At 40.4% G+C, this 22,014-nt stretch overlaps 1 protein-coding gene across 1 annotated transcript in view; it reads right to left on the bottom strand.

The window, feature by feature from the left end:
* The window catches only part of adgrl3.1 (adhesion G protein-coupled receptor L3.1), an 87,755-nt gene that overhangs the window by 32,585 nt on the left and 33,156 nt on the right, over positions 1 to 22,014 (bottom strand). Inside the window, exons 5-9 of the mRNA XM_062425724.1 lie at positions 21,378 to 22,014; positions 7,172 to 7,591; positions 5,509 to 5,612; positions 4,175 to 4,360; positions 2,589 to 2,627 (exon numbers count right to left, since the gene is read on the bottom strand). The exon at positions 21,378 to 22,014 is cut by the window's right edge and continues 152 nt beyond it. Of these exons, the coding sequence (XP_062281708.1) occupies positions 2,589 to 2,627; positions 4,175 to 4,360; positions 5,509 to 5,612; positions 7,172 to 7,591; positions 21,378 to 22,014 (1,386 nt within the window). The remainder of the gene's footprint in view (positions 1 to 2,588; positions 2,628 to 4,174; positions 4,361 to 5,508; positions 5,613 to 7,171; positions 7,592 to 21,377) is intronic.

The following is a 22,014-nucleotide window of genomic DNA, read 5'->3' as shown; positions in this document are numbered from 1 at the left end:
AATATATGTGTGTTTGTGTGTGTGTGTGTGTTTGTGTGTGTCTGTGTGTGTGTGCCTGTAAGCACTGGTGCCATTGGTGACATTTCTATCCACACAAGTATGAGGACTTGAGGGCTAAAATGGAGACAGGTTTTTTAGGGGTCTTCAAAGAGGGGGAGAGACTCTGCAGAGACAGATAAGGGTGTCGTTTATGTGTGTGTGTGTGTGTGTGTGTGTGTGTGTGTGTGTGTGTGTGTGTGTGAGAGTGACTATTTATTACAGGGTAGGAATAGGCAAGTGCATGTGTGTGCATGTACATGAACACACACACACACACACACACACACACACACACACACACCAGTAAATGGGGCAGAAGTGAAATGCTTTGAAGCGTTGGGGTAGTCCAGCGTAAACAGGCAAGACAGACTAGAGCTGGGCTGCTCTACTACTCCCAGCTACATAAGGGGAGCACAGGCACACGCACTAGCACATGGGTGCAAGAATGTACAGTATGATACACACTTTATAAAATGACGGATGTTAGAAGTATGGAAAAGGGGCAAGAGTAGAAGAATGGATTTTTTTTTCTTTTATTCGCTTGACTGAGCGCTTAGAAAGTGCATGTTTTGAAAATGTTTTCATCAGAGAAGCAGGCTTATCTGTCAGTTGTTGTTGGAGTTTGTCTGCCCTGACAGGATGAGTTTGCAGCTAAATCAGGCTTTAAATTCACAGCATGCCATGTTCTGACCCGCCATCCATAAATAGAGGGCAAATTAGACATTGCCATTGAGCATCACTGTCTCCTCACTGCCCCTTTTATTGTTTTTTTTTCTCTTTCTCTCACATTCCATTTCTGTTTCTCTGACTCTGTTTAATTTCTGCTCACACCCCACCAACTCCTCCCCCCTCCTCTCTCTCTCAGCCTACCTTGCAGACTCTACCTCCCTCCATCAATCCACCCTACAGCATCAAAGCCTCTCCACACCACCAACTTCATCATGAATAAATTGCCAATTTAGTATACATGAAACGAATCCCCAGTTCCCCAAACGAAGTGAGGGAGGAGGAGAGATGAAGTGTGAGAGGAGAGAGAAAGAGAAAGAGGAGAGGAGAGAGAGAGAGAGAGAGAGAGAGAGAGAGAGAGAGAGAGAGAGAGAGAGAGAGAGAGAGAGAGAGAGAGAGGGAGAGAATTCAATTATTTTTTGTCTCTATTAAGAACCCAAACCTCCTGCCCACTCTCTTCACTTGGTAATTAGTGCTGTAGATAATTAACGAGGAGAGGGCAGCACCACACCACATCCCTAATCACGCACATTTCTATCTGGCAGAGTAAGGGACTGTTGGTATAATTTTGTTTCACATTACTAAGGCTAATTATATAATCGATCACTCCCAGCCCCCTGCAGTACCCAAGGTGTGTGGTGGAATGTTTTGGCGTTAACCTGTAACTAGCTGTCTGACTGCAGCATTTAGAGATGCATAAAAATGTCTGGCTGTTGTGATGTCAGCATGACATCATTGTTGAAGATATATTTCCATATTTGTAGTGTGTGTGTGTGTGTGTGTGTGTGTGTGCACGCATGCATGTGTGTGTCAGCTTGCATATAGTCCTAAGCCATGTTCTATGATGTGACATTGCTGACTGGTGCTGACGTTAAGACTTTTCAGGGGAGAGTGGAAAAAAAGCCTGCATCAGGAGAAAAAGAGCTAGTGTGTGTGTGTGTGTGTGCGTGTGTGTATCTGTGTGTGTGTGGTGGGGGTGTGGGAGGAAGGGGGGGGGGGTGGGCTGGTTGCAGTGAGAGAAAAAGAGAGACTCTGCAGTCTATCTACAGCACATGGATGAGGAAGGTGGGGTCCTTTGATGTTATGAATAGTGATTTTAGCTGACCAGAAACATGCCTAAAGGATGTTAGATTTTCTGTTCACGGTGTGAGCCCGTGGCATCAACACAAACAAACGTCAATACAAACAGACCAACAAGGACGAGAAATAAATTAATGCTGAGCCACAAACAAAAGCCAGTATTATTCTTAAAGCACTGAGGCCATGATCAAGCAATATGCAACAGAATATCCATCATTCTTAGTTCACTCTCTCTGATACAGCAGCAGAGAGGACATTTCATTGAATGGGGATGGATAGCGAGTCGTTTGCTTCCAGGTAGGCCTGTTTACAATTCTGCACATAGTGCTGCAAAATAGATGAGCTATTATTGATATTGATCATGGCCTCTCATCAGCGCAATTGATTCCAAATGCAAAAAAAGTGAAATTGAAAACAAAAGAATGTCAGCAAACCCTTTGAGGAGACCAAAACTTTGTTAGCAGATACTGCTGGATGGTTATCAATGATTCTGTACTTCAGGACCAGTACCGACCTGTTAAATGACCCCCCTCTTCAAAGGGTAGAAGACACAAGACAACCACTGTAGCATAGAATTAGAGTTCTACGTAAAGCGTTGCAATGTGTGATCACACACACACAGACACATACACAGGCTTGCTTTGCGGATTACATGCTGAAAAAAATAAAATAAATTAACATGGAAAAAACATGTGGGACTATACTGTGGCGAAATAATGAACGATACCAGAAGGCGGAAATACCTGTGTGAAAAACCTGCAGGACCTTTCTCTCTTCTGAAGCTGCAAATTCAAACAATTTAGCTGTTAGTGATATAACACCTCTCAATCATACGCATGCACACACACACACACACATACACGTTCACCCTAAGGAGCACAAAGGCAGTCACACCCACTTCATTAGCATTGCACAAAAATATTTTTTGCTTTAAAAATATTATTCTTCTTCTCACGCATCTTACCTTTTTTCATTCAATTTTCCCATAACTGTCTTTCTTGCCTCTCATTTCTACTTTCCTCTTCCTCAAGATTTTTTTCATAATTTCCTCTCTTCCTCCTTTCCTTTTTTCTACTCATTCTCTGCATTCACCGCCAAGTAAATTGATAGTATTAATTACTATGCAACTCATGGGTGATTGGCCATATTTGATTTCCTACTGAAAATTAGCATAATAAGCTGGCATATTAATCAATTAGGTATATATAATTGGGTCGTTATTGAAATCAGGGGAACCGCTTTTCCTTTCCTATTGAGGACTTTTTTCCCATACAAATTCAACCTTTAACAGGCCATTTGGTCAACAGCAAAACACAGATTAATTGATTCCACTTACACACACTCTGTTATGTATTCATTTCACACGTGTAACCAAATTACTTAGAGAGAGCACAAGAGATGTAAAGATACCAAGACAAAAAGGCTGGACAGAGAGAGTGAAAATAAAGGAGACCCAGTGACTCAGAAACTAAAGCGAATAAAAGGCCAATGACTGTATAAGAGGTGGCAGCAGTTGTCAATCTTGCTGCTAAACCCCGCCTATCACTGTTGACCTCTGTAGTGACAATAAAGAAAACAGTCCACCATCCAGTCAGTCAATTAGCCAGCCAAGCTAGCCAGTCAGCCATTCCCCAATGATTTAACTCACTTTAATTGAATGCCCAAAAGAACAAAGTGCAGATCTAAATTCTTCCCTTGTCTAACACTGTAGTAAAACAGATATTTTCATCCTTAGGATCAAGTTTCCATTAATGTAATCCTGAAGTAAGCACTCAGGCCTCCTTGTCGACAGTATCTTTGTAGCTGTAGCTCAAAGACTGAAGTTCATTAAACAATGAGCTATGACGTGAAATGTGTCCCAAGCCCGTTTTCATCTCAAGTACTGTGTGTTTTAATGAGAGTAACTCCCAGGGTTTCTGATCTGAAAAGAGTTGAGGAACCCTGCCAAAGACTAAAAGCAGTTATCTATCAGCCATAAACTCGTTACGAAGACCCACACGCAGAAGAGAGTAAAATAATATCTAAAAGCAGTTATTTATCATCTGGAAATCTACAGTTTTATGTATGGTTCTTCATCAAGCTCTGACTTCTTTAAACTCTGAAGAATGAGTGTAAGACAACAACACTAACCACTGACTTCATTCATCTTGCTGTTAACTTAAAAGAGTTCATCTATCTGTTGCCTTTTCTCTCCCTCATCCCTCTTTGTCTTAATTTCCAGTCATTCCATTGTATCCTTCCACATACCAGAGGCTGCAAGAAAGACATTTATCCCACCTGGTCAACACTATACTGTGTATCCTAAAACAGTTGTTCCTGATTGCAGTACCTTGGTGAGGCTGCGTGCAGCACTGTCCTTGCCACCGGGGGTGAGGTTCCTAAGTTGGACGTCTAGCAGTTCGACCAGTTGGGCCATTGCCCGCACAGTAGATGGCACATCGCCAGGACGCAGGAGCCCTTTGGTCTGCTCTGCCAGATCTCTGGCCACAAGCGCTGCTGTTTCGCCCGAACGGAGCTGGGAGCAACACAGGGTGACAAGGAGAGAAGAATAAAGTGAAAGACAGAGATGGATGGAAGTAAAGTCACATGAGGTGAAAAGGGACAGCAAAGTTAGTTGGAGGAGGAAAAGTTAGCGAGAAAGTGAATAGAGAAATCAATCGACAGGAGTGGAAGGACAGGGAAGAAAAGGACATGGAGTGAGAGAGATAAATATGGAAGAATGGAGGTGAGGAAGACAAGAACAAGGAAGGGATAAGAGAGCATAAAGAGGAGAAAAAATATTAAGTTAGAAGATAGGATGAGAAGATTGTTTCCAGTAGGTCCCGACAGTAGGGAGTAAAAATAATTCTGATATGGAAATATTGGTCAATAATCATACAGCATAAACACACATTTTTTGCAATAATCTCTTAAAATGTGGTTATCAAACACTTGTGACAAAGATAAGTATTGAAGGCATGATATTTTGGAGTTTAACCATAGACTTTACGATAAAATGACATCAGTATCAATGAAGCAGTAAACTAAACTGGGAATTAATTATAAATACCTATGAATAAAAAACAAACAAAAAAAATGTACGTATTAAACTTGAATTAAGAAAAAGGATAAAATATTCTTAAAATGCTGCCTATATAACTTTAAAAAATAATAAAATATTGTTGCATATGGGAAAATACATACACCAAAGCCAGTATATCTGTGATAGGCCAATTTCGGCTGATAATATCAGTTGACCGATATATTGTTCGGACTCTAGTTTCCAGCAAGTTGAATGTTATAATAAAGACATTTTAGACATTTCAATACTTTACAGAAACAACTTCTGCTTTAGCACAAAGTTTCAATGCTGATTTCATGTGAGAACAGACGCAAAATGATATGTTTAAAAAGTAGATGTAGATAATCAGCCTATTATATGATATGACTGTGTAAATGACTTTACTGGACATTTCCATTCCCCTACAGCTATATAAAATCTCTCAGTTTTCAGGGGCACAAGTTAGGATTAACAAATGAAGATGGATACATGGCCTAGATTGTCCCCTGTGGTATGTGTGTATTCATGCAGGAGAAATTGCTCCAGGACGATATCCATAATACGCACCCTTAAACTAGGGCTCATTGGCAGCCACAAGGGTCGGCAGCATCATTCAGACTTACTTTCTGCATAATTTGGTTGACCCAGGGCGATGTGCAGTTGCTGAGGTCAGGGCCTTGAGGATCCCAGTAGCCCAAGTGGGCCACGCACACGTATGTAGTCACGCCTGCAAGATAAGCAAAACAAACAGGGTAAGACAGCACTGACATTCACCAGGAGACACGAAGACTCTTGAGGGGCCTGGTGTTCACTAAGCAGTTTGTGTGAGCAGGGTGCTTGTATGTGTGTATGGGGTAGTTGTAGGATTGAAGAGTAGTCTGTGTCACGTGAGCTAATTGATTAAAATGTTTTGCAATGGAAGTGTGTGTGCTATAAAAATGTATATTACTACCCCACTACATCAGAGAAATATGCATGATTTGTTGTAGAACATCCTATATTTCACTTCCAGACCCTCTCTGATCAATTACCTCTCTCTACATTCACAGTCAAAATCAAAGGGTTCACCCCTCACTGTCAGGTCTTCCTCATCTGTTTGCACTTTTAAATCACATCTTAAGATCATTTTTTGTAGTTGCTTTTGAGTGTATTGAGTTGTGTGCTGTATGTCACTTATTGTATTTTTTAATCACTTATTGGGAAAGTCAAGTCTATTCATTTAGTGCATAAGCTGCATTACAAAGCAACAGATAAATCCAAACAATAACTGATTCATAACAATGAAAATTAATTGAAAATAATTAAGTTTGTATGTTCTCTGTCAATTTTCATGGTTTTTAAATGTGCACTATAAAAATATTAAATCCATCTAAGTATATAGTAGCTAGTTAATCTGATAAGGTACGGTTTCACATAGACCAGCCACAGCAATAAAATACTCATCATAAAGTACCATATAGGATGCATTTTTCCATGCTCATCAACACAGGGGTCATTTATTAGTTCTGCTTTAAAGTTTTCACCTATATGTGCTATTAATACTTCAAAGGTATGCAGGACTTGTTAGTTCGCATTTGTAAATGCAGCATTCAAAGTTAGCCTCTCCCTGGCTCAACTAGCAAGACGGACAGAGAGAGAGTACAGCGTTTCACAGCGTTCTAAAGCACAAATAAACACACCAACACATCCGCACAACCCTGCAGAAGAGCTAAGCAGAGGAAAGCGATGGAGACAGCGATGGAACCTCATTGTTACGCTGCGAGTCCAGAACTCACACTCTTATTGGCTGGGGACTACACAGTCACTGCACAAAGGTTGATGCCCAGAAGCATCCCGAACACAGCAAAATAATATGAAGATAAAAAATACAAGCAGATGACTGAGTCTCCTGAGATAAATACACCACCACACACTTCTAATGTCATAAGTGATGACTGAGAGGGGTTATTTTTATATGAGTCTATACATTGTTTGTTTGGTTTTTGTATTTTAAATACTGCACTTTTAAAAATTAGAAATTTTTTTCCCCCCACTGAAGCATTATCTAATATGCTGTGGGTGCAGTTGTGTTTCAACAGCATTTTACCAAATGTTTTACACTAAAGAGCACTAATATCAGAATAAAGAGGGAAGAAAGAAGCAAAAAGCAACCATGCCAAATAATGTTTAGCTATAAAGACACTTTGCATAAGGATAAAACTTTTACACACAATACCAACCATTCTCTAGCCTTATAACACCAATATGCAGTTATCTATCCACACATCCTTCTTCCTGCTTCCTTACCAAGTGTCCCAACTGGACAGGGCTGCTTGGCTGTCTGGCCTTGCTGTGTCCGGGGCCACGATATTTCAGCTGTCACTCTTGGACTGCAAAAGTCCTGGGGAGGCAAGAAAGGGGGCTGCGGGGCCGCTGGAGGGACCTGCACTGGAGGGGAGCGTCCTCCAGCTTTCTGGTTGGTGTCTGGAATCTGATTGGTATCAGACGATGAGCCTCCCGCAGGAACCAGGATGGGCTGGCGGACTGTGGTGGTGGTTCGATAACGTTGGCCGGGCAAGGTGGTGAGAAGAAGCCGTGGGGTGGTGTAAAAGGGTGGAGAACGAGTGGTGGTGGTGCGGCTTGTCGAAGAAGAGGAGGAACCACCCCCACCACCTGCACCTCCTCCTCCCCCTCCTCGGTTTGGAGGGATCATGGGAGGGCGGTAGTCTAAAGAGAAAAGAGAAAGAGATGTGGATTCATATTCAGAAAAAGACACACTGTGCAGATTTGTGTATCCCAACATGGCAGCACGGATACTTTAATGAACTCTGCATCCCAGAACAAGTTCAGAATTTAAAAAAAAGCAAACCTGTGTTAACTGCGCTTGGTATAGTGACAGACACAAATACATGCATTACAGGCATTCATTTACACAGAGTTAAATAGCTTTGACAGGGATTATCAAGTTTCGGAGGATTTGTCAGTGTTTTAATGTAAACATATGTGTAATCTCTGTGTTTTTGTACCAAAGTTCGTACCAAAAGTCCAAAGTTCAAATCATCTTTACAAAAAATTCATCAAATAATGGTTATAACAGGAAATATGTGTACTATAATTATGTTATTTCTTATTAGTTACAATAATGTTAGATATGTGCAAGATCCCTGACCCTATGCAAGACCAACAATTGGTTGGTTGTGTAGACTTGCACTAGGTCTTTCTTATGGGACCTGTCCACAGTAGGGATTCTTGCTGCCTAACCTGGCAGAAAGAAACATTCTTTCAGTGTCATGCATGATTTATAACACCATGACATCACGGGAAGCAGCAAGGCCACTTAAATGCATATGGCACAATCCTTTATTGTCAATATTTCATTTTAAAAAGGCTCAATTATTCACATTGACCCTGTTCTAAGAAGTAAAGAATGAATGGATGATAGGAAGAAAAAGGAATACAGCTTGTGTTTGTGAAGTCTTACAGTGTCCCCCTTTGAATATACTATCCCAGCGTCTCTCATTCTATCTGCTATTCTGTCACTGCTTCCAGCTCCATGTGGTGCAAATCAATATTGCAAGATCGAAAGTTGGGTAAAGGGAAACAATTATTTGCAGTTTTCACTCACTTTCCTTTTGAATTATTTTCTCAGACTCAAAACATTGTGAGCTCATTATGTGTAATACTATTTACATGTGGAGCCCATTTTCTAAACCCACATCTTTAATTCAAAACCTTATTTAACAAAGCAGAGAACAGCTTTATTTGTCTCTCTGAACACTTTTATTATACAGATGTGATAAAAATGTTTCCAATAAACGTTGAAAATATACTCAAGACCGTTTTCTGGAATTTGAAAATGCAAATAGTTTCATAGATATGTCATTGAGTTTGGATAGGTTTGTGTTCTGTACATGTTTTTTTCAATATACCCTTTTTAACTGATGATTAGGACAAATTGACACTGAGCCCTTACAAATCCTATACAGTTGATAGCAACAGTGTTTTGACTTATCTTCCTGGTAATAAGAAGGCTGTGTCTGAAACCACACCCTATTTACCATCGAGCATTACAATTTCCTTTTGCCATTTTATCTGAATGTACAAATTCTGAGTTAGACATTTGCAAGTGCTGAAAAATTCCCACAGCTGTGAGTGATGATGCAAAATGACAATAATTAATGAGTTTCCGAAATCACTAAAAATGCTCTACAATGGGGTCAGCTAATGTGTGCGGACACAGCATAGAGCCTACAGCCATGCTGGGGGATGTATGTCCATCAGCATGAGCAAATATTAAGCCAATCAGTCTCGTATCTGCTGAGGTATTTCAGTCTGAAGGAAAATGGTGGACCAACTGACCGGCATACTGCTACTACTAATTTTGTGGCATTACATTAAAGCAAGTAAACAAATAGACAATCAAACAGTCAAAACTTAAACGTAAGAGTGAAATACTCTAAAGAAAGCTGAATCTGGCTGAATTTGATAAACTGATTTTCCCCACCATCTCCACGCCTACCAGCAACTATGAATAAGATTTCTATTTTGTGAGGAATATGCAATATACTGACATCTCACTATATGACTTCTGGGTAATGAAGTCCTTCAAGCTCTAAAACATTCAGTTATCACTTGCCGTCAGTAGCAAAAGTATGAATGTTTTGTGCTGTTATGTGATATTAAAATTCAAGATTTTAGGATTTCAGCAAAAAATGGAAAGCACATGCAAAATAGTTCTTCTCTGTCTGAGGGGTTGATGTGCCTTACGCCACAGTATGTTCTTCAGGCTGGTCACTGACCAGATTCTGTCGTCTCTTACTAAGGCTGCATGTTTTACTTGGAAAGGGATGTGATTGTACAAATTTAAACAGTACAGGCTGGTGCAATGGGTTTGTAGTGTACTGTATATAGACTGCATAGTGTTGGGGTGTATCATCAACATATGCTTGATCTGAAGGGATTAGACTTCTGTGAAGTTATGTGGGGTGTAATGTGCATAAAATGTGATTCTTTTTACTGCAGTGTTTGGTAATTGTCATTCTGTGATGTGTGTGTGTTCCTTTGGGGGTTAATAGAAGGTGTGACAGCAGGGAATGAATGTGAGTGTGCAAATGTGTGGGTGATAGGAAAGAGTGGGGGGGTTATATTATTAACTGTGAGCTGAAGTTGTCCCTTCCTGTGGATTTTAAGTTTAATTAAATACACCTCACTTCTATGTCTTTCTCTGTCTGTCTTTTCCTCTCCCACCTCTCTCCGTCTGTCTGCCTGGTTGACTGACAGCCATGTAACATCCCACTCCTCCTGTACGTTCTGTTCTCTTCCTCCACAACTCAATGAAGTGTTTCTGTACCTAAACTGTGCTGCTCCCCGTTCCTGAATCACTGCCGCCCTGCCTCATGCATTCTCCATGGAACATTGCCATCAATCATGCGTGGCAGCAGTGGCCTAGGGACTAACTGTCAATCTGCTTGTGTGCATGTGTGTGTGTGTACTTATGAAAGAGAAAGTGAGCGTGTGTGTGTGTCTATCTACACTCAAACGGGAAGCTCCATTAGGAGCCTGCCACAACAATAGAAGAGTAATGGTGTGTGTGTGTGTGTGTGTGTGTGTGTGTGTGTGTGTGTGTGTGTGTGTGTGTGTGTGTGTGTGTGTGTGTGTGTGTGTGTATGTGTGTGTGTGTGTGTGTATGAGGTTGATGTCTGCTGTCATTTGAGTACAGGGTAGAAAACACAGGGGCTGGCAGCTTGGGGTGAGGTAATACTAAATCCTGCAAGCATCACAGGCAAGGGGCCACAGCACTTCACTACCCATGCATCTCTATCTCTCTTCCTTCCTTTGCTGATTTCTTGATATTTCCAACCTGAGATGATTGCTCTCTTTAACTTTCGTTTACTTTATTTCCATATCCATATCCCAACAGATTCTCTTCCATGTGTGCTCTTCTCTGTCTTCATTTATCTCTGACACTTGCATTTGGATGAGGGAAAAAAAAGATCTTGTAATGTGATTAATTCATCACTGGCATCACTAAGGATGCTGTGAAAGATGTCGTAGGGAAGTACAGGAACAGCTTCATGAAACATTTATAACAAAAAGGCTAGAGGTTGTATTCTGACATACAGTATCACCCCACGTTTAAGACTTAGGAAGCCTTGAGTAAATGCACTATGACAACTTCATGATGTCAGCTAACCTAAACGTTGTGCTCTTCGCCAAGACAGATGCCACAGGAACATGTACAAAACACAAAGTAAAAAAGGTCACAAATTCAGTACAAGCTGCTCACTTAAAGATTGTGCACTATACTGTGTGGCCTGCACATGCATGTGGTTGACATATTTTGACAGATGTGATTTAGGAAAGCCCTTTTATACCAGTAGTAGAATTATAAACGTGGCTCTACAAGAACTACATTCCACTGCAGACATGTAAGAAATTGTACATTTTTTTAAATTCTCACTGGGCTGTTGCTGCACTGCCTTTCTGCCCTAGAGACCATTTCCTATTGCAGCATTAACTATTCAATTTAGCAGTGGGCAATATGCTTGAAATTAATATTACCATAATATGAATTTATTACAATATGCCATATGTATGCAAAATTGAAGGAGCGTAATTATATGTATATCACATGTGGGTGCATGGTTATATGGAAACAGCGATGAACATTAATGAAATGATGGCTACAGTAACCATCTTTATAGACCCCCACCAGACGTATTTTAACACATAGAATACTCTTTTAAAATTACATCGACTCCTTCCTTGTTTAAAGAATCAGAATCTACAAATAATAAACGTTTTTCATTTCAAAAGTTTAACTTCTGGACACGAAATGTCTCCTACTTCACTGTAAAGTCCACTGTCAGTGCACTGGGGGATTCAAGTTTCCACCTCAAACTTGTGTTACTGGACCAGGATTGGCTCCATGCCAATTGTGATATCACAAATCATGCTCATAAGTTCACCCCTTAAACTCAGATTTAAGGTGAGCGCAGAGAAACTTTCCCTTTTCAGCAGATGAATGTGAAAACAGCCTTCTAGTGTCAAACTGCACATACATCATTCTACACAGTGAAGCTCAAATATCCAACTGAAGAATAAGGGGGGATATACCGATATGACAAAAATGCCATTAAATTACAGTTTGCTGGAATCATTAATGTTAGACAATAAAATATTGTATGCTATCATAATGATGCAATATCACTTAAAGCTAAACAAAAGCTGAGAAAAAGGCTTGAATTTTCATCCAGCCCTAATTGTATTATATTCCACTGGGTAAACTACATCTGCCGGAGAGGACTGAGTGATATAAGTGAAAGCTCCAGAACAAAACGGACATTGAGGGGAAATTATTTTGCCATATGCTGTGTCCCAGTTTAAGACTAAACATTCAATCTCAACGTTTAAGCTACCATGGACGAGAAGTCATTTAAGTCCCTAGAAAAATGGAAAAATTTGAGCATGTATAATCCCATGACAACTGCCGATGAAGTTGCAGAACAGTTACTAATGAAGCTTGTGGCAAGATTGTTTTGTCTATTCTATTCTATTCTATTCTATTCTATTCTATTCTCTCTGTGTGTTTATCATGACCTGTAGCGAGCCAAGGGGAAGGTGAGGCAATGGCAGGCTGGCAGTAAACTTGTTCCTGGAGTTGTCTTTCTGTCACCACATTGGGAAGGGCCATAGAGATGCTGTCAGACAGCCTGGGATGATCATCTAACATGCAGACAGACATTGTGTGTGTGTGTATATATGTGTGCATGTGTGTGGTGATGTTTTTTTGTACGGGTATGACTGCCTCTCTCTGCCTGCGCTCTCTTGCCGGGAATGCTCTTGTTGACTTCTCACTCAGTAAACAGAGGGATCGTAAATCCACAGCACAAAAGGTAGAAGGCAGGGAGGAGAGAGAAGAGGGAAAACTAACTTCCCCTGGCAATTTTCCCACGTCGTCAGAAAAGTGGCAGACAGACAGCAAGTCAGAGTGAAACAGAAGCAAAAAGAAGGGGGATTTGAATTAGGTATCACAGAACTGAAATGTCTGTCATACTGATATAGTCTTCTTAATATTCTTTCTTTTTTTTCAGTTTCCTTAAAAGTTACTGCCTCCTTGCCTTCTTAAACACACACACATACACACACACACACACTGTCCTGAACAGTTGGGAAGGATGGATCCAGAGGGTAAACAGCAAAATGATAATCTGACTGGAGGGCACAAAGCTTTCTAGGCTGGATACTAGCACATACACGGAATAAGGCTGCATACTGTGATAACGCACTGCCCCTATGGCTGGAATGTTAACACACACACACACACGCACACACACACACTTGTACGAAAATGTACTTTTCACTCTCTTATGTGCAAAGGCAACGTACACACTCGTATGCTCACAGAGCTTTTGGCAAGTGGCTCGAGCTTGCTGATAAGACAGAATGGAGCACTTCAAAGCAGTGATACTTGGAGATAGAAAACAACCTCAACTAATAGAACCTCCCTCAAAATGGCTGCCAGGCACCACGTTCCACAGTTAATGTTTCACATACAGACACATCAGCGCTCCGCTCTGTTGGCTAACCAGTTGCATAATCACGTCCCACAGCTGAGGCTGCAGACACCTGCAGCAACTTTGCCAATTACATGCTTCATTCTTATTAATCAGGGGAAGTTCCCTTGTTCAAAGCAAAAAGCTAATGGGACAGACAGAATTTTATTTATTTATTTCTCGTTGTTTTTCTGTTTAATGATGGAAGGAATCATTTTTTCTTCAATAAAGGGGAGAGGTCCAGATTGTGTCCTCTGCCATTTCTTAGAATCTATGACAATTCTATGAGAACAACATGTATGAATATGTAGCAGGCATTCTGAAAAATCATATTACAGTGAGTCAGCTGTACTGTATAGCCTCTAGCAAGTGACCCTGTGGCTATTCAATTTTTTGCTCCCCATAATTTATCACCATGGCTCCTCATTTAGAGATTAAGACTGTATCCACTTTGATACCCTCCTGCATTTTTCATATATTTCAAAAATAACATCTGAATCTTGCACAGCTATGGTGACACGCTCCGCTCGCTATTCTCTCTCTCTCTGTATTTACTTCCCACAAGGCTGTGGGTTTCCCATCTACCCTGTTGTCCTGGCTAGGCCTTCTTAATTTGGCATCTCCTGTTTGGCACAGGAGAAGCGGTGTAGAGGCCAAATGCACGCAGAGGGCCTGGCTGGGGCAATCCAATCGATAAGGACACACTGCAGGCAAGGAACAGGTGCACCAGACTCTCTAAAGTAGAGTTCAGTCTCTGCTGAGACGGCTGTGTCGTAATCTATTTGGGAATGAGGGAGATAGACAGGGAGGGAGGAGGTGGAGGAACTGATGGATGCAGTTGGAAAGAGATAACATAAAGAGGAGGAGTACAGACTAGGGTGTGCTGGATATTACGTTATGTTGCTTTGTGTTACACTACACTCACTGTAGAAAATACATTAAACGTGAAACACATACTATGTTCTGTTACTGGGATTGCAAGCGCGCGTGCGCGCACACACGCACACACACACACACACACGCACGCACACACACACACACACACACACAGACCTTGGTGTGACAAGCTTGGGGCTAGGGTTAGTCTAATCAGTGATCTGGTGAAAGAGGGTCTTCACTCCAACCATTAACTCTTGTTATTCCCTCCACTTTAGTTTGTTTTTAACACTTCCTGCATTACTTAGCCCTGCTGCTTGATTGCAATCTGGTGTCAAGGAAGGAAGAGAGGAGAGGAGAGGAGAGGAGAGGAGAGGAGAGGAGAGGAGAGGAGAGGAGAGGAGAGGAGAGGAGAGGAGAGGAAGGAGTAAATAAGCGCAGAGAGGTAAAGACAATAGCTACTCCATGCCTGACTTCCTTAGGAAATGGAACACTGTGATTCCAGCCATTAAGAGTTCAAAGGTGAACCTTTAAATTTCCGTAAACTGACAGAGCGGCAAGACAGAGGTCATCACTGTATAGCTGTGTATTAAATAGGCTAGAATAAAATGCCAGCATCTGATTACTCTCTAATTAAGATTGGGATATCACTTATTGACACATAACATATTTGACTGAAGCAAGCAATGGGTTAGTATTGATTGAGTTTTTGTTTATGGTTAGAGGAAGCTCTTACTGAGTTCACTTTTCAAGAATCTTTATAATTGTCAACAATAAAAAGTGGCTTGACCAAATTATTCATTTATAACTGCAAAATGCATACACATTTTCAAACTAATAAAACCATATCAGAAAATTGAGTAAATCAATTGTACACACACTGACAAGTCAAAATGTTGAAAAAAGTTAATTATGCTGCAATTATGTCTCTGAATTTGTATTTTGTTTCACATTCTTCATATGCTTGTGTAACTGCTGTCATTTTTTGATATTATGAGAATTGAATGACACATATGTAGACGTAGTTAAATAATCTTGCACAGAATGACTGCTCTTGCCTGAGGTGCTTTTATAAAAAGTAAGATTATTATTGTAAAATGCTTGAAACCAATTGTGAAACAGTGTTACTTTTGACTCTATCTTATGAAATTCTTGAAGACTGAAAAAATACCTACTGGGTTGCACAGAAAACCTCTCAGAATGATGTACCTTACATTTTATAGCAATTTCTATGAGCTGGTATAAGGTAGGATATGCAGTTAGGTTGTCTCACCTGAACTGAAGTGGAAATTATCACCTTAAAGAGAAGACGTGTGACAAATTGCACAAAACAGCATACAACAATTATACAGGGAGTGAAACAAAGATGGAAAGTTGGTGTGTACATGCTCGGATCTGTTCAGTTTTAGCCCTGTTTGCCCCTCCCTTCACAAAGATGCAGATAACATGAATAATTTTGCGACTTTGTTGGGAAAACTTTCTAAAGTGTGGCAAGGCAGACTGGAGGTAATAAATTATTCAAATGTTTCATCGGAGCCATGCCGCTTGCGTAGGGCAGGCCTCTATAATATGCATGTAAGAAGACATGATGAAACAACTCCATAAACAGTAGAGAGTGAGAGAGTGTTTGGGGAGTGTGAGGGGGGTTGGAGAGAGGGGTGATGGGGAGACAAGTGACTTTGACTCTGACTTTAGGCATTCATGTGCTGGGCCTCTATAATATATACATCTAAGGACACTCCATGAAATAGCCTTGTGTGATCTGGGAAAGAGCTGGGAAAAGAAAAGGAGGGCAGATTAAGCGGGAGATAAGGACGACAGAGAGAAAAACACCGCTCTAAAAAGAAAGGCATATGAGAAGGAGAAATTGTGAGATTCCTGCCATTGTGACTGTGTGTGTTTGTGTGAAAGACAGGACGGGAGAGAATGGGGATTTAACAGACAAAGACGAAACACAAACAGGCATGGGAAACAATAGTGAGGCAGTTCACTTTCTTCTTAAGTACCGAGAGAGGAAGAATATGCATTTCAAAAAGATCCAGTCTGATGGAATACATGAGAGTAAACTCTTATATTATCTGTTGGCCCAAGGTTAACTAAACCTTGCTTTATTTATTTCTTCCCTATGATGTTTAAATTCTGATTCTTAAAGCAAACCTCATGATATATGGCTGAGCTGAACATTTTTAATATAGCAGTCAATAAATACTTCTTCAATACTACTTCAAATAATACTTTTTTCAACTACTTACTTTGAGCAATATGAACAATTTTTCCATTAAAACAATAAATAATGTATTTAAGTTCATGAAACACAAAAGCCAAACTTCTCAATCACTAAATTGAATGTTTGTTAGCAGAAGCCACAATACAAGTACTAAAGACTGAAATGTAATAGTGTACAATTAGCAAAGTTATGATTTGAATAGGAAATTATCTGATCAAACAGTTATCAAGATCTGCTAAAGCACTCAATGCTTACTTATATTTGACAGTGTTTGATAGTGAGTGCTATTGAAGCACAACAACAAGCTCTATCATAGCAAAAGATAGGCAAGATTTAACAGTATGTACGTGTGTCTGGAAAATATGTGAGTGTGCCTGAGTAAGTGTTTATATTTAGATATGCGTCTTAAAAAACTGCCTGGTCCAGAAAGTGCAAATGTCTCAGACTGACCTCTCTTAAACTGTCCAATGAGCTGTCTTTGTTAGCTGGACAGGCACAACACAGTAATTGGTGCTCTCTGTGTGTACCCCAATTACAACTCAGTCCTCAGTGGCCTTCGTCTTCCTTCTCTTACTCCCTGGCTCATTTCCTGTCTCATTTTATATCTTTAAGAAGTCCATATGAGCCGAAACAAAAGCAGGGCCAGCATTAAGCCACATCAGTAACGAGTAGAAACCCTCAGCATGGCCCCTTTCCTTGGCCTGTTTCCTGCACTGACTAAGAAAAGTAAAAATACACCACAGTTGGAACATTGTAAATTTACTTATAGTATGCGATATCTGAAGTTAATCTAAACATAAAAAACAGCTTTCTTAGAGAAGTCTGAGGGAATGAAGGGCAAAAAAGAGAATCTAGATACAACAAAATAAAACTTCAATTAATCGACTTGTCGCCTCATTTTCCGAAGAATGAGCAAATCATGCAGTTGAGGTAGTTAATTTATCCCTTGTCTTCATTGAGTGAGGGAGCGGTGGAAGGGGGAGAGTAAAGGAGCAGGGCAGCATTGATTGTATGCAGGGTGTGATTTGCTGGGGGGGATGGTGGGGATTTCCTCTGCTGAGTTATTTTTATCCCAAGTGGGGACAAAATGTATCCCCCTCATAGTGATTTATGTTGCTTCACCCATAGACTATTTAGCAGAATCTAGGTAAAGTGCTAAAATGTGAATAAAGTCTATAGTGCAAACAACAACAAAATCAGAAATGGACTTTCACTGTCAACGCTCATGTGGCAATAGAGAGTGTTCAGGCTACATGATGACAAGGTAGATGGACCAGAGGTTGCCACCTTCCCTGCTCAGGGCTTTGCAGAAGGAGTTAAAAGAGGGGTGACACACTGCAGAAAATGAAGACAGAAGTCTGTCATCAGAGCAGACTGATTAATTAGTCACATTTTGTAGCCTATATATTTCTTTGATGACAGCATGTTGTGCTGTTTTGATTATTTTCCATTCAATAATGAAGTTTGCTTCATTATTGAGAGCTAAATTAGTGGCTTGCAATAATGACATTAGGGCCTGATTTACTAAGATCCCAAATAAAGGGTACTAAATTGCGTGCAATAGATTGCGCGTTTCGTTTGTGTGCTTTTTGCAGGTGATCTACTGTACTAAGAATAACTGTGTAAATGAAAACAGGTGCAACAGGGTGGAGACAGCAGTATTTAAATTAGGGTTTTGCGTGTCTTTATGGAGAGTTTGGACGAGCAGAAAGCTGCAAGCGCAAAATTAAATGTTATCAAGTTCTAGTGGAAGAGGTTAACAAATATATTGAGTTATAAAAATAAATAAAAAATATTACCATAAAAACCGACATATGGGAGAGTATTTGTGACAAAGTCAATGTTGTTAGTAAAACCATGAATATTCCACTCCAAAAATAATAACACAGGTGGAAAAACTCTGTCCTGTGCGTATTCTGTCATTGTGCCTCCATCTCCTCCTCTCCACAGTAACAGAAGTCATCTGAGCGCAGTGCGCAGCCGGTTAATACCTGCCCTTCACAGGTATTATTTATAGACGCAGTTAGCGTCAGAAAAATTACCTTCAGGTTTGGTAAATCACAATGCGTGTGCTAAATAACATATTTGCATTTTCTCCTCCCTGTATTTTGCACACTGGGTTTAAAACGCCCCACATTGCATATTCATTATGGCAAACGTACTAAATGGACAGCGCGTAGGCTACTATCTTGCACAGTTGAAAGACGCAAACCTCAGTGCGCTAGTGCGTTAGTAGATCAGCTTGCAAACCTTTAGTAAATCAGGCCCATAGTTTATTGGTAGCTCCGGCCAAGTGGTGCTGCACACTACTGGAAGGAGTGTTGGGAGTTGTAATTCTGGCATGTTAAATTACCATTTAACCTTTTGTTTTGTTGTATGTGATCACATGAGGAACGAACAAAGCATGAATTTAACATAGCTTGATGAATTAATTAAAAAAAAAAGAAAAAAGGATTAAAGTATTCCTGCAAATCCAGTAGTCAAGTTTAAGTTTTGTAATTATTTTAAAAATGTTACTGTAACAGCTGCAAGAAATAACCTAATATGCTTCACGGTCTGTACAGACCCACTGTGGTTCTGATTTATTTACATGAATAAAAATGTTTCAAATACACCCCTGGCCCACTGATTTTTTCATAAATCACACCCTGATTGTATGTATTTATCTCCCGCTGGTCAGCAGTCTGGCTTGTTGCTGTGCACTGGAGGTCATTCTCTACATTGAATCCCCATTGATCTCCTCTTTAGAGCCTCCTGAGACACTCCAAGCTCCATTATGAGAGTGATCACACTCTCAAGTGTACACCAATAAACCCGTGTGCACACTCATGAATAGAGAAACACAAACTCATACTGTAAGCACATTACCACACGCACACACACACACACATGCACAGGCATGGCACAGGCATGCACATCATCATGCATGCATAAACACACATACACATTTTTACAGCATGGCTTCTCTTCACACGCACGCACACTGATCGGTAGAAACCAAGTTTAATGCTGCCTCTCTCTATAATTCCTTGTACTGTGCCTCCTAATTGCGTGTAAGAGCATGCGTTAATTCAGACATCATTTAATAAGACACGCAGCCAGACTGCCTTGACCACTCCATAGAAAGGTGCTGAAAGGCAATTATGCTGGGCAAATAGCCCTTCAGGCTCCAGGGGCCTAAGCCCTTCCATCCAGAGGAAAGAAAGAAGGGAGGGTGGACTCTAACCTCACACCGGAGTTGGAAGTGAGTCAATCTGAGTTAGACAGTATTTCTTCACCTTTCAGACTGACAAAATGACCTGCTTAATCCAAATGAGTCATCCAGCAACCTGGATTCATGACCTTCCTTCAGTCTTGGGTTTATCAACGAACAGGTACTACTCAGCTTAGAGAAGTAGGCCTGTAGATGTTTCATAGAGGATATCTGCATATGACTTATTTTCTGTTGTCCTTGTCATAATGTAAAGTTAACCTCGACTAGCATCATTTCTACACAGAAAGTGTTTCAGCAACATTTTTCAGCCGCTTAACTAACACAATATTTGCTGTTCTATTTTAATGAATACAGCTGTGTACACAGGTCACAGCTCACATTTCACTTTGTACATGTGTAAACGCAACCCAAAGCATATTTTTTAAAGCTTCAAGTTAATTTCACAGTGATTGTGTATTGGGTTCTTAGTGCCTTCAAAACATGGATGACCTACACTCAACACTGTACCTGAATGCCAGCATGTTGATATTTAGCAGGTAATGTACAATGTTTATCATTTTCACCATGTTGGTTTAGCAAACTTTTGCTTATTAGCACCAAACACAAAGTTTAGCTAAGGCTGATGAGAATGTCATTATTTTTTTAGGTAAAATTACATTCTGACAAGATGCTAGTGCTAGATGAAAAGTCATGTGTGTACCAAATATCACAGCAATACATCTTATAGTAAAGTTTCAACTGTAGTCTCACATGAATGCTTAAAAACAGGTTGGCATTACATAGGATTGTCATCATATGCAGATGTCTTGTATGAAAGCAGTATCACTGCATTCTTCCACACATTCCTGGCTTCATTCAAGAAGAATGCATTATGATTTGTAGCTAAGAAAACTCCAGAGAAGGACAGCAAGTGATACAGCAAAAGGCAAATAGCATTTACAGTTTGTAAAGCTTCGTATAACTTCTTCTGATATAGTCTTTTAAAGATCAAGGTAGTCTTTATGATGCCCGTGAACTTTTCTTTAGTTAACTGGAAAAAGTACTAAAAAAAACAGAAATATTTCCACAAATAGTTACTGTGTTGACATCAGCTGACAATGTCAATGAGCATCATTGACATTGTCAGCTGATGTCAACATATGGTACGTATATGGTATATGTACCCGATTTTAATACAGCCTTAAAAGTAAACTCAGGCTTTTTTGACTTCCAAAAACACAGAGTGATACCATGGTTGGGGTGGAGGGGAGGTGTGAGGTGGGAGGGGGAATCATAATTGAGAACTGTGACAGCACAGATGGTGCTTTTCTGTTTCTTCCTTTTAATGTTATTTTGCAGAATTAATTATTGGAGGAAGATTAGTGGCTGTAAATATCCCTTATGTCAAAACAAAAATCATTTATCATTAAAATGAATATTAAAAGCATTACCTTACATATATGCCTAGGTATTTCATGAAAGGTTTAAAAAAAAAAAAAAAAAGCACATAAAAACCTGTCCAATAAATTTAGAGAGGGAAAGTACTCAACTCAGCATACTTTTCTTATTACACATGATGGTGCTAAGCCAAAAACCATAAAGTAAAAGAATGACAGGAGGAAGGGGTGGAGAAGGAGGAACTGGGATGTTGGTGAATCCTACCATTGTTGCCAAAATCCAATGAGTACTTGACCACGTGATAGTTATTCCACACATACAGCAGGTTGTCTCTAGGGTTGTAATCCACTGCTGCAATGTACTGGTAAGAATTAGGGAATGGTATGTTAACAGTCATCTCCTTGCTTTTATCAGTGTTGTACATGTAATCGATCTTATTCCCTGTTCCTTCGTTGTCGTCGTCTTCATAGACAGTTTTCACCACATACAGGACTCCGCAGATCATGAAGGCGTTAGATGCAGAGCGTTTGTCATAGCTGGTGTCCCAGGAGCCTTCGATCCGCAGGGTGTAGGGGTTGAGCTGGCTCACCACAATGCGCCCATTGTTCTGTTCTGTTGCATAGATCACCCACAGTCCGTTCTCGTCTACCGCTAAGTCGATGTCTGACTTGCCTCCCCAGCGGTATGGTGAGGTGTCATGGTAGTTGGCATTCGCAATAATGGCCTCACCACTCTTGATGCGCGTGCGTAGGTCAAACTTTACAATGTTGCGGGTGCGCTCCTTATTGAAAAAGAGTGCCCCATCGTAGACAACAAAGCCAGTCCCATCCACACGATGTGGGAGTTTGTAGGTGGTGGTGGGACGGCCAGCGATAAAGTCCTCCTTTGATGAGTACTCTGT

Source organism: Scomber scombrus, chromosome 2 (assembly GCF_963691925.1).
Source record: "Scomber scombrus chromosome 2, fScoSco1.1, whole genome shotgun sequence".
In the NCBI taxonomy this organism is placed as follows: Eukaryota; Metazoa; Chordata; class Actinopteri; order Scombriformes; family Scombridae; genus Scomber; species Scomber scombrus.
The sequence above is the reverse complement of the archived record's forward strand: the minus strand, read 5'-3'. Positions and strand labels throughout refer to the sequence as shown.